Genomic DNA, 12288 nt, shown 5'->3' on the forward strand with positions numbered 1-12288 from the left:
TTGGAGGAGCTGCTAGGCAGGGTTCAGATGACAGCTCCATAGTTTGTAGCCCCCCAACTGTCTGGAAAACCCAGGACCCCTACCCTGTCATGGCTTACTTGCTTGTAGGGACAAATGCAGAGGGGTTTCCCCATAATACATAGCCCTCAACCAAATTCCCTGAGTACAAGTCAGTGACTGCTTCAAAGGGATTGGGGCTCTGACCTATTTATTATTTCCACTGGACTCTTGGTGGCAGCCAATCTTAATTCTCATGAGGTGTAAGAGGCAAGTTCAATGATGACATGAAATTCTATTTTAACTTTATTTTAATTTTTTATTGTAAAATATTATACAGATACAGAACAGCACATACACTGTAAATGTACAGTCTTTATGTACATATCTATCTTTTGATGGATGTAATTTATTAATTATAATGAAGTCCAGTTTGTCAATCTTTTCCTTCTTGTTTTTTATGTCCTATGTCATGAAGATATTCTCTTTTCATGATCTTCTAGAAGCTTTATTGTTTGACATTTCACATTTAGGACTGTAAGCGATCTGGGATCTGTGTGTGTGTGTGTGTGTACACTGTGAGAGGGTGGTCAAGATTCATATTTTTCTGTAAGGTTGTCCAGTTAATTAGCACCATTTAATGAAAAGACAGTCTTTGCCTGTTCCTATATTGTAATGGCATGTTTGTCATAAATCAAATGTAGATCATAAATACATCAGAAATATGTGTGTAGATCTGTGGACTCTCTTACGTTCCTTTGGACTTGTCTCTCCTCATATTAAAACCAGATTTTCTTAATTAGCAGCTTTAACATAAGCCTTTATAATTAGTAGTATAAATCCAACTTTGTTTTTCAAGATGGCTTCTACTATTCTTGGCCCTTTGAATTTCTGTCAGTGTGTCAAATTCTGCCAAAGAACCTGTTTGCATTTTGATTGGGGTTGCATTATATCTATAGATCAGTTTGGGGAGAATGTTACATTCTTACAATATGGAAGCTTCCAATCCATGAACATGGTGTACCTCATTTACCTTAGGTCTTCTTTGTTCCCTTTGACTTAGTTGTTCGGTTTCACTATGATATGTCCATGTTTTCTTTTTTATTTCTCCTGTGTGGGATCACTGGGCTTCTTAAATTCATGAATTGCTATATTTTATAAGTTCTGCAAAATTCTTAGTCATTATCTGTTCACATATTTCATTCTCTTTCCTCTTCTTCTGAGACTCTGATTATATGTATGTACATTGTGTGTGTGTGTTTGTACAATTATTTGTACTAATATATATTTCCTCTATGTAGTTTACCCTCTCTCCTGTGTTTTCTACCTTTTGTCTCCCCCTGCTGTATTCTGGGCAGAGTGGCATTATTTCCACTCTTAATTTTGGCTATTGCATTTTTTAACTGGTAATTTTCAAATCTACTTTGTCATTCTTCACTGTTTCTAATTCCTTGCTGTAATTTTCAAGTATTTCTAATATTTCTTCGATTATAGTAAGCAGAGTATTTATATATTCAGTGTCTAATTCCATTCACTATCAGATGTTTTTATAGAATTTGTTCCTGCAGTCTGTTGTTTCTGCCAGTTTTTGTTCATGCTGTCTTGTTTCCTTCTGTTCCTAGTAGAAAACTATACATAGACATTGTATTCGAAAAACAAATGTAGAAACAGTTTGAAGCTTAGGATGATCGTATCCTCTTCAGAAACAGACTTTCATTCATTTCCATCAGATGGCTGGGGTATTACCCATCCCAAACCACTTTAATGCACCTTGAGGTTCCCTGGTGATCAAAATCAGGCTGGACCATGGCTTATTAACTTCCAACTTACCCTTCTCCAGAGTGTGAAGCTTTTTGGGATCCCAGACTAAAGTGGTAGAAGGTTTCTCAGACTCAACACCTGGATGAGCTCTAAGTGTTGATTTTTGCCCCTCTTGTCAAGTAAGAGAAATAAATTCCCATTTCCAAGTGGTTTCTTCCATATCAGTAAATGTCCTCAGAGTAATTTACTACTCTGGATTCTCAGTTTCTTATAGAATTCCTCATTATCTTGTTAGTTCTTCAGCACTTCTAAGATTTTTTTTTCATCCAGCTATTTTAGCAATCCTCAGCCAGGAAGTTATTTTGAACTACTCAGCCCATCACTCATACTAAACCTGACTTTCTTACCTCACTTGAAGCAATTCAATAGAGACATCTTAAGTACAAAATTCTTAAGTACGAAGTTCACTAATGAGTACTATTTTTGTCCTTGAATAGAAATATTTAACAAGAGGCAGCCATAGTATCTCATCAAAGAGGTTTTGAGCCAGAGCTTCTGTTGATGTCATACAGATCCTGCTGAATGATCTCAGTTTATTAATCCCAGTTCTTATTTCAATATGAATTATTACTCTGTGGTTTTTCCATCAGTGTTTACTACCTTTCTACACTTCCGTCATAATTTATAGGAGAGGCCCCAAGATGTATAATTGCATATTTAATATAGAATTACATCACTCAATATTTATGGCATAGTCATTGTGTGCTAGGTAATATACCCAGTGCTCTGGGTAGTATACCCATGTGACTGACACCCCTCAAAGGAAATGTGAAGCAAGTCCTCTTTACTTCAATTGCTTTTTTTTTTTTTTTTTCTAGATGGCTGAGAAACTACACAAAAATCGTTTAGAGAACAAAGACCTACGGGAGAAATTGCATACTCTTACCAGGCAATATAAGATTGTCTTAAGTGAGGAGGATAAACTTTTTATGCAGAAACAGAAAATTTACAATGAGTATGTTTCTATCCACGATCCGTATATGAATTGACATGCCATACTTACGGTGCTTTCCCTGGCCACAAAATGGTGACTCCCCACTTCAACTTATCCTAGTTTTCAAATCTGTTGACAACAGTGAAATATTATTTCCCCAAAATAAATAAACACACTCCTAATCTGCCTCTCTATATACTGGGTAATGCTTTCCTCCTACGGGTCAGATCAAATCCATAAACACCGTGTGTGTTACATTTACTTCTAAATCAGATTCTTGAAAAAAAAAAAATAATAATCCTGCTTTTACCCCATGAGACTGTCTAGAGAAACTGTGAGAGGCACCTTTGTCAGAAACTGGCTTTGCACCTCTATTCCCTATCTCAGAGAAGGCTTTGGTCATTGACACAATCCCCTAACCCAGAGACTGGGAAATTATTCAAGGAAATTCCTATCTTTTACTCTCTGTTGGACTCCGTTCAAACACCAAGGCTTGTCGATTCTACCTCCCCGCTATTTCTCAAATATATCCCATTTTCCTCTCCAACTCCATTCTTGTCACCTCTTTCAACTTTGCTCTGGCTTGTCCCTCAAAAGTTCTTCCCACTGTCAGCTTTACCCCCCTTCACTTGTTGCCCTCCCTTCCACCAGAATGATCCTTCTGAAACATCCTTCTGATGCCATTCCTTTTCATCAGTCACTGTGTTGTAATCCGTGGGGTACTGATCTCTCTGTCCCACTGAACTCTGACCAGATCAGGGTAGTTGTCCCGCCTTACTCACTGCTATATCCCCTTGGACACGGCTTAGAAAATAGTGGGCATTCACCAATAGATTTTTTTTTTTAAAGATTTTATTTATTTATTTGAGAGAGAATGAGATAGAGCATGAGAAGGGGGAGGGCCAGAGGGAGAAGCAGACTCCCTGCTGAGCAGGGAGCCCGATGCGGGACTTGATCCTGGGACTCCAGGATCATGACCTGAGCCGAAGGCAGTCTCTTAACCAACTGAGCCACCCAGGCGCCCTCACCAATAGATTCTTAATGAATACAGAATAGTATCTTGCAAGCATGAATTATCTAAGTAATAATCCATCACTACAGGTGAAGTTAGATCACAGGGAAGCGTAATTACAGCATCCAGGCGCACTTCTGTGAAACTGAGTTTGTGGTCCGTGCAGTATTTGAGGTGCAGAGAGTTGTTGCGATCATTGTATCAAACCCAATTGAGTTGCCTACTGAGAATCTGTTGTTAGTAGTTCTTTAGGCAAAACTTTCCCCCAGATCAATACTAAGTTATCAGTTTTAATCATAAAATGTGCTGATGAGAAATAATTGTAACACTAAAACATTTAACTGTTGTTACTGGTTTTTGTCTAGAGCTGGGGCTTCCATAACTAAACACCATACACCGGATGGTTTCAACAGCAGAAACTGATTTCTCAGTTCCGGAGGCTGGGTGTCCAGGATCAGGGTGCCTGCATGGTCAGGTTCTCATTAAGAGTCCTTTTTCCTGGCTTGCACACGGCTGCCTTCTCACTACGTTTTTACATGGTAGAGAGAGGGAGAGGACAGGCTCTCTGGTGTCTCTTGGTACGAGGGCCCCCACCCCATCATGACCTCATCTAATCAGGTGACCTGATCACTTTGCAAAAGCCCCATCTTCAAATACCATCAAACTGGCTATTAGGGCCTCAACGTATGAATTTGTGGGGGACACAATTCAGTCCATAGCAGTTTTGAAGAAGATGGGACACTTACATTTTGAAGAAGATGAGACACTTACAAACAGAGCACTTTCTGTTACAGGAATGTCCCTCTCAATGTCTGGAAAAAACTGACATTGAACAAAACTGTACACTTGCCATTATTCTCTCTGCAAATTGGAGGCAAAATATAACCACTTTTTATAAAATGCCTCGTGGGTGCCACGCCACACACTGGCTTGAGCAATTGACAGCTCATTTAATCCTGATACCTGCTGAGATAGGCATTATGGGCGCTATTTTATGAATGGAGAACTGAGGCTCATCCACAGGCAGATTTTCTTTTTGAGGTCATACTGCTAGAAAGAGATAAAGCCAGTATTTAAAGTTGGTCTGACGGACTCCTTCACTTTTCACAAAAGAACATGGTAGAATTGATAAATGCATTACAAGAGATGTCCCCACCCGGAGGGATGGAGTCTACAGAATTCTTGCGGTTTTATGATTACTATTGCAATTAATGCTCTTTCCATGGCTTGGGGATTTTCATAAGTTTAGATTTAGCCACCACTAGCAAAAAGGTTTTGTTTCTATTTTTACTAAGCCTACTTTACCTATTTTACCAGCCTACTTTCTACATTCTTATTTGTGATTCTATATCCTCTTGGTGAGGAGTGAAAAATGATGATTTCACCCTTCAACATATGATAACTCTGTGTTTTTCCTGGTAGAAATCAGAAACAACTGGCATTTATTACTCAGAAAGAAAACTTCCTATCACAAAGAAAAGTAGACATCAAAAATATGGAAGAAGGACTTGTCACGCTCCATGATCTTCATCGGTAGGTTTGTTGCCTTGGAAACTTTTCATTTTCATCTTCTCTGCTTTTATTTTTTAATATATGATAACAATACAACTGATAACCTCTGATGTCCTATAGAAAAGGAGGCATATAATTCACTGTTTCTGTTTTAGAGTCTAGAAGAGTTATTATCATTGAATCTATTGTTGAAAGGATAGGCAGGTCCGAAGTTCCATACAAGCTGCTGGACATGAGAATGGACCAGTCATCAGCAGTTTAGTAACAAGAACGTGCCTGAACATTATCACAACACCGACCCCCTATGGTGTTCATTTCTGCCATTCTAAATCCCTTTAATTTTTCTGATTAAAAAAGTAATGCACCTGATTTTAAAATTCACATATGGAAATGTGTAACTTAGAAGACTAAAAGTTACCTTAATCTCCATCTCCCCCCAGAGATCTCACTGTTAGCAGTTTGCTATGCATGCTTTCCATATAGGAGTGTGTTTGTACATCCAAAAATTGGATTGCCCTTACATCTGGTAACTTACACAATATTATGTTTCAGTTATATCTCAAGAAGCTGGAAAAAATATGTCTGGGAAAATGATAAAACAAATACAGGAAATGGTAACATTTGGAGAAATTGGTGAAAGGGATATGGAAACACTTAACTGATTTTAAAATGATTTCAGAAGAAGACAAAATTCATGTATATGGGACCTCATTCCTCTCTTTAACTGTATAATATTTCTTTTACAGATTATGCTATGTTTTATTCAACTAGTACCCTACTGGTGGACTTTGTTTTTGTGTTTTCTATATACAAGCACTTTTCAAAGTTCACATCACATAAAGGTATACTTTAACATGTATATCTCTGTCCACCTATACAACTATTTCTTTATAATAAGGTCCTAAAAGTTGAATTACTGGATCAAAAGGGATTGCGTATTTTTCATTTTTATAATTTGAATGTATTTTATTATTTGAATATAGGGCAGTAGAGGAACTAGCTTATAGAACTAAGATAGTGGTGATCAAATTTGACCTGTACCAATAGAAATCTAGAACACGGCAGGATGTGTGGTTTGCTTGTCCTTAGGCTGTTAAACAGCATATTTAGACATTTCTCATGTTGGTTTCAGAAGAGAAACTATGAACTCTTCCCTGTGAAAGAGCAGGAAAACAGAATTGGGTTGAGTAGGGGTCCTATTTTCCACATGAGTAATGCAGATTCCGTAACCAATTGTTACGCCATCATTGCTCTGAGCACCAGGAAGCTCAGAGCCAATATCAGTTTCCACTTAGGACTTTTTATATTACTGTTCCGTTATTTTAAACCAGTTCAACTCCTTGGTGGATTAAACCAAATACGTAAGTAAATAAAATCAATGAGGTTGGGGCACATTGTGAAGAACCTTGCAGTTCCAGGGGAGGGTAATAGATTTATTGAGGTGGGAAATCAAGAGCCCACACTATGATTCAGAGAAAAAAAGCAGGAACATGGTTATATTTCTAGTTTCACAACATTACACATTCTGTTTCAGTTATAAATATTTCTATTTTCCAAAAGGCATAAAGTCACATTTTACTTTTCTACATATGAAGCACTAATAGGAAAAAGGGAATAAAAATAATCAAGGCTTCTAAGACCTGTGTTAGACTTCATGTTTCTAGCCATCCTAGATTCACAAGAAAATCTTCCATCCTCAATTGCTACTTAACCCTGGTACAAAAATCAATATAGGCTTTCTGAATTACACATTGCATCAAATCAAGACTCAGTCTAGAATCCAAAGTTCCTCACCAGTTTTTTGACCTTTACCCATCCTGTGTCACCATTATTACCTCCCTTGATGTCCTCTGTCTGCAGCAAGTCTCTGTTGGTCAGAAGAGTCTTCACTTCTTCTTTTCCATGTCTTTGCAAATGATGACGCCCTTTCCATGGTGGAATTCCACCTCCATTCTGGGAATCTGTCTTCTTCCCTCTGTTAAACATTAACCTCCAATAACCCTTCCTCAGTTACCTCCCCAGAATCTGTTCTTCCTTTCCCTTGGGTATCCGCCATGATACTTGCAAAGTCAGTTTGCACTTGTACGAAATCATTATTATCTTTCTCTGAGTCTACCACTACCTTTAGTTGTTTCACTAGGTTTGGTTTGTCTCCCGATTAGATGGTAGTCTTCTTGTGCACAAGAAGGTTGTATAAAGTCTTTTATAGATTCTGCTAGCTTCCATGAATGCAAAAACCCAATGTACGTTTTCTTGTTTTCAGAGCAACAAAAGCAGTTTATCAGAAACAAATAAAAATCCTGAATGATAACCTGGAAAGAGAAAATCAGAGATGGTAAAAAAAAAATCATTTGTGTTATGAGTAGTATATGTTTATCTTAATGAACAGTGCCCCAAAGTAGGGAGGAAATCAGGGTACTTGTTGCTTGCTAGGGTCCAAGGAAATTAGTTTCCTAAATTGAATTGTGTGAGTTTTCTCAGGTCTAGATGTGTTTGTTAGTTTGATGTTGGGGCATTGAACAGACCCAGAGTTTTCCATTTCAATCGAGTAAACTCACCAAAGAGTGAAATTGCCAAGATTTGTGCAGTGCCTCTTGCTCACCAGGCTTCTGTGGGGACCAGTAGGGGAGGGGACAGAGGAGCGTGGATAAACGGACAGGCTCTGGAGACGGGCTACTTTGGCTGCTTTGTCTCCCGCTAGTTCTGTGACCGAGGCTGCATTATTGAGCAGTCTCTCTGCTCCAATTCCTATCAAGTAGCCGATGATGGTAGCACCCACCCCGCGAGGTCACCATGAATAGTAGAGGAGATGGTCTATATCAAGTATCGAGATGACTCCCTGGCACCTAGGAAGTATTCACAAAAGCTTAGTTGTATTTTACTGTTGTTGTCATTGCTATTAATATCATGTATAAGACTCCAATTGCACATTTTGACCCTTCTCCAATGTAGCTTTTTTATGTTGCAGTGGAGAGAAAAATTTGAGAACCCAGAAGGTTGAAATCCCTAATTAGCCTTCTGGGTAATTTAGGGAATTTCCGTACTATTTCTGCCTGGGTCTCTTCTCTCCGCCATCCGCCCCTGAACCTTCCCCATTTCTATCCTTTACCTAAAGGAGGGGAGCTGCCACGTGTGGTTTGTCCACTGTCCTGCTGGACGTACCGACACGGCCCGTGAGATGTAGCAGCTGGTGAAGACGGACCACGTTGACACAGTTAGCACTTCAGCTTATTTTTTCAGCTGATGTGCATGGTCCGCATCACCAAGAGCACAGTTTTGTATAATCATAGTAAGATTTGTTTTGCTTTGAATTCCTTCATCTTTTCAGGAAACAGTTATGTCAACTTAATGATGATTCTTTGTGTTTTAATTTCTAGTATTATAACTCAGTGGAAAGTAGCTTGTTTGCGAAAAAAACATGCACGTTGGATAAAGAGGCTAAACACTGAAATAGGAGAAATTTTAGATAAAATTCAGACTTCGGAATTCAGACGCACTGAATTATTACAAGAGGTAAAGGAACTCAGGGGAATTAATAGTATTACTCCATATTAGTATGGACTTAGAATTATTACTGCGTATCAGTGATTCTCCTTCAATGCCTAATTAAACCTTACCTTATTAAAAGATGTTTTCATTTCTGGTGATGTTTAGAGTGAATTATTTAACTTTCTTAAGAAATGTATCTATTTGTTGTGTATTGACTGTAGGGATTTGGCAAACAAAGTAGCACTTCTCTCTAGAAGATGCTTTGGAAACAGGCAACCAGAAACTTATTTGATGTTAACTTTTGGGGAAACTCTCTCTCTAAAAAAAAAAAAAGACCAAACATCACTAATTCAGCTCTAGTAGTGGCCCTCTGCCCACCCTCCGGCCCCCACCACTCCCATTCCCCATTTCCTCATGCAGTTTATAGATATTGTTTGGTGACTAAATTAACCTCTGCAGGGAAAATGAAGTGTTCCTCTCAGTGGTTACTATGAAATAATATAACCTAACACTGGAACCAAGTCTCATGCAAAGAGATATTCACTCTTGGCTGTTTGAAAATGTAAGGCTGACAGCTACAAAGGCAAACGGCTAATCTTCAGGTTTTGGTGTTTTGTTTTTTTTTTTTCTTTTCTAATTAGACCACTGTACGAGAAAAAGAGATCAGTGAATTTTTGGCAGAGATTGAAAAAGTTACATTGGAATTAAAACAAGAGAAGGAGGAATTTATTGTCAAAGAAAACAAGTTAATTCAAGAGTTGAGCAAGTATGAGGTAAATTTTGTTTTACATCTAAGAATAATTTTAGATGAATCTATGGGGGGAGGGGGTATAGTTCATGCTATTCTACTCAGTTCAGTGTAAAATCTTCCAGTGTGAGCAAGGCTACAATTTCATTATGATCCTTCCTTTTTTTTTTTTTTCCTTAAAAAAGAGCAACAAAAACTTTTTTTTTTTTTTTTTCAGTTAGAAAAGAAAATCAGACACTCCCCGTTAGGTAGAAGTGCTGGCAAGGTCCATGGGACAGGTGGAGGACAGCAGGAAGCCATGGCGAGCTGGCACGGGACTGGCTGGGGAAAGCAGCAAGGGGTGAGGGAGGCCAATCAGGCCAAACTCAGCAATCCTCATTAAAGAGCGGGCATCCCACTGAGTTGGAGCTACCAGGCAGTCCGCATGGGATGAGCACGGATGCTGGGTGAGGTGGAGAGAAAAGGCACGGAGAGTACCCAGGGGGCCCAGAGGTGGCTGGTCTCTGGAAACACAACAGAAGACACCCATTTTCAAGGTGATGCTTTTACCTTGAAAGGTAAGGGGCTGTTTCTCGGAGACCTAACTTGGTACATTGGAATGAGGAGAAAAGGGATGGTGGGAGAAGCCCTCCTGAACTTGATTCGTTTTGAAGAGGAAGAGGCCTGGCTGCATGAAAGAGGGGCTTTCTTTGAAGACAACAGTCCCTTGCCGGAGCGGGGCAAGCAGGGAGTCCTGACGTTTCAAAGTTTAGATCTTTCCAAGCCCTCTCCTCCCTGCACAACCCTCACCAAATCCTGCAGAAACCGTCCGCAGTTAACTGGTCCAAGAAAAGCCAGTGCTTTCTAATAGGAATGACAGAAAAGGAGCAGCCATATCCTCCACACAAAAACACTAAGAGAGAAACAAAGGGGCAACAGAAGTTTCCAACAACTGAAGAACGCTCAGAAAGATGGTGCTGGAACGCATGACATCTGTGATCAAATGCTCCTCCATAAATTTAAAAAAAAATTGGAATTTCGTAGAAGTGCCAAGGAAGATCAGCAACATAGAAATCTCGGAACTCAGGGAAGCGGTGTCTGAAGGGGATGGCGAGAAATAAGAAGAGGTGAGTTGGAAACTGGCACAAGTCAGGGAACAAAGAAGGGAGAGAAAGCACTGCACAAATTCAGACAACTTAGAAGAAACAAGGGAGAGGAGTCAGGGCGGGAAGCGGTTCTCTGTCGGTTGTCATCTGTCTGGGTGCCTAGTATTCTAGATGCTGAAACACACACACACACACACACACACACAAAAAGACAGCAAAACTCTGCCCTTATGGTGCTTACATCCCAGTGGAGGGAGATTGAAAATAAACAAGATAAACAAGTGGCGGACATGATGGAACCCTCAAGCTCTCTGTGGGGGGCTTCTAAGCAAGGACTATCCATTAGCGGAGCCCTGCCTGGGGCAGAAATGGCCCCACCCTTGCACCACCTCCTTGCTCAGTCGATGGGGGGGGGGGCCACCCCCCGAAGAGCATGACCTTCACTAGAAGACCAAGGAGACTCCGAAGGAGCCGACCCCTGGAGGCTGGCAGCTGGCCACACTCCTTGCCACAAGGCAGTGAGTCATCCCTTGAGGGGCGATCCAAGAGGGAGGGGCGTTCCCAGGTCTACCGCCTTATAGACCATTGGGAGGACTTTGTCTTTTCTCTGCCTGGGCTGGCAAGCCGGAAGAGGGTTTGGAGTGAAGGGCTGAAATAATCTGATTTTCTTTTAAGTAGGATCTCTCTAGCTGCTATGTTGAGTAAAATTTAGGAAAGCAACGGTGGGTGCAGGAAGACCAATGAGGAAGCTAGGGCAATATTCCAAGTGGTTCAAGTAGCTTGAACCAGAGTGGTGACTGAGGAAGTGATCGAAAGTAGGCAGTCCGCATGTCAGGTATTTCTTGAGATAGAGCTGACAGGGTTTACCATCATCCTTAATGGTAAACCAATGGAGGCAAGCCCCTTCAAGTCAGCAGTAAGGTAAGGACGCTGAGTAACATTGCATTTGAGCTCAAACAGTGCAATTAGGCGAGATCAGTAGACCGTCCTCCCTGCTTGCCAGGCTGTGCGCCCGCTGCAGGGCTGTGCCCACCTGTGTCTAATTCACACAAAGGCATGGACAGATGGCAGCTTGTGTGCCACTTTTATGAAGCAACACCCCCCTTTCCCCTTGGTAATCCTCATCAATAACCCAGAGCAAATTGGAAATTGGAGTCCCATTTCTGCCTTCGGTGCCGTGGCATGAGGAGCCACAGGCTTCTACCTTAGTCTGATCCAGTGCTGACGCAGTGAGCACGAGTGGATCTGCTGCGCCCTACAGCCCCGTGTCTGGCAGGGTTCAGTCTGAGCAGCAGAGCCACCAGGAAAGGGGTCCGTTAGAGGATTGGACCTTCTGCAGCGGGGGGAGCTGGTTACACAGTCTAGTGAGGCTGTCAGCTTCCCATCTGGAGCTGGGGGCTGAAGGCTGCAGGGCAGGCAGGTGGGAAGGGAAGGTGGACAGGAAGTCACAGGATGAGCTGGAACTCATCCCTATGAGCAGGGACAGGGACCTGCATCAGTCTCTCTCTTTTCCAAGGCTCCAATTCCAAGGGGTTGTGGCCAAAAGCCAGAGCCCATCATCACTGAACTAAGTGTGCATGTGGCTCAGGACTGGGGGAAGCTTGAAGGAGCTGAAGAAGCTGTGGTTCTGACTGACTGAGCCAGTAGACAACTCAGGCTAACGTGCCTGAGATGCAGCAGCACCCGGTAC

The 12288-nt window shown here is 41.1% G+C and overlaps 1 protein-coding gene across 1 annotated transcript in view; it reads left to right on the forward strand.

Annotated features, from left to right (window-relative positions):
- The window catches only part of CCDC175 (coiled-coil domain containing 175), a 64907-nt gene that overhangs the window by 21548 nt on the left and 31071 nt on the right, over window positions 1-12288 (forward strand). The window contains exons 9-13 of the mRNA XM_034992748.1: window positions 2637-2773; window positions 5187-5297; window positions 7540-7611; window positions 8654-8789; window positions 9407-9538. Of these exons, the coding sequence (XP_034848639.1) occupies window positions 2637-2773; window positions 5187-5297; window positions 7540-7611; window positions 8654-8789; window positions 9407-9538 (588 nt within the window). The remainder of the gene's footprint in view (window positions 1-2636; window positions 2774-5186; window positions 5298-7539; window positions 7612-8653; window positions 8790-9406; window positions 9539-12288) is intronic.

This window comes from Mirounga leonina, unplaced genomic scaffold, assembly GCF_011800145.1.
Source record: "Mirounga leonina isolate KUSES-001 unplaced genomic scaffold, KU_Mleo_1.0 Mir_82, whole genome shotgun sequence".
Lineage (NCBI taxonomy): Eukaryota > Metazoa > Chordata > Mammalia > Carnivora > Phocidae > Mirounga > Mirounga leonina.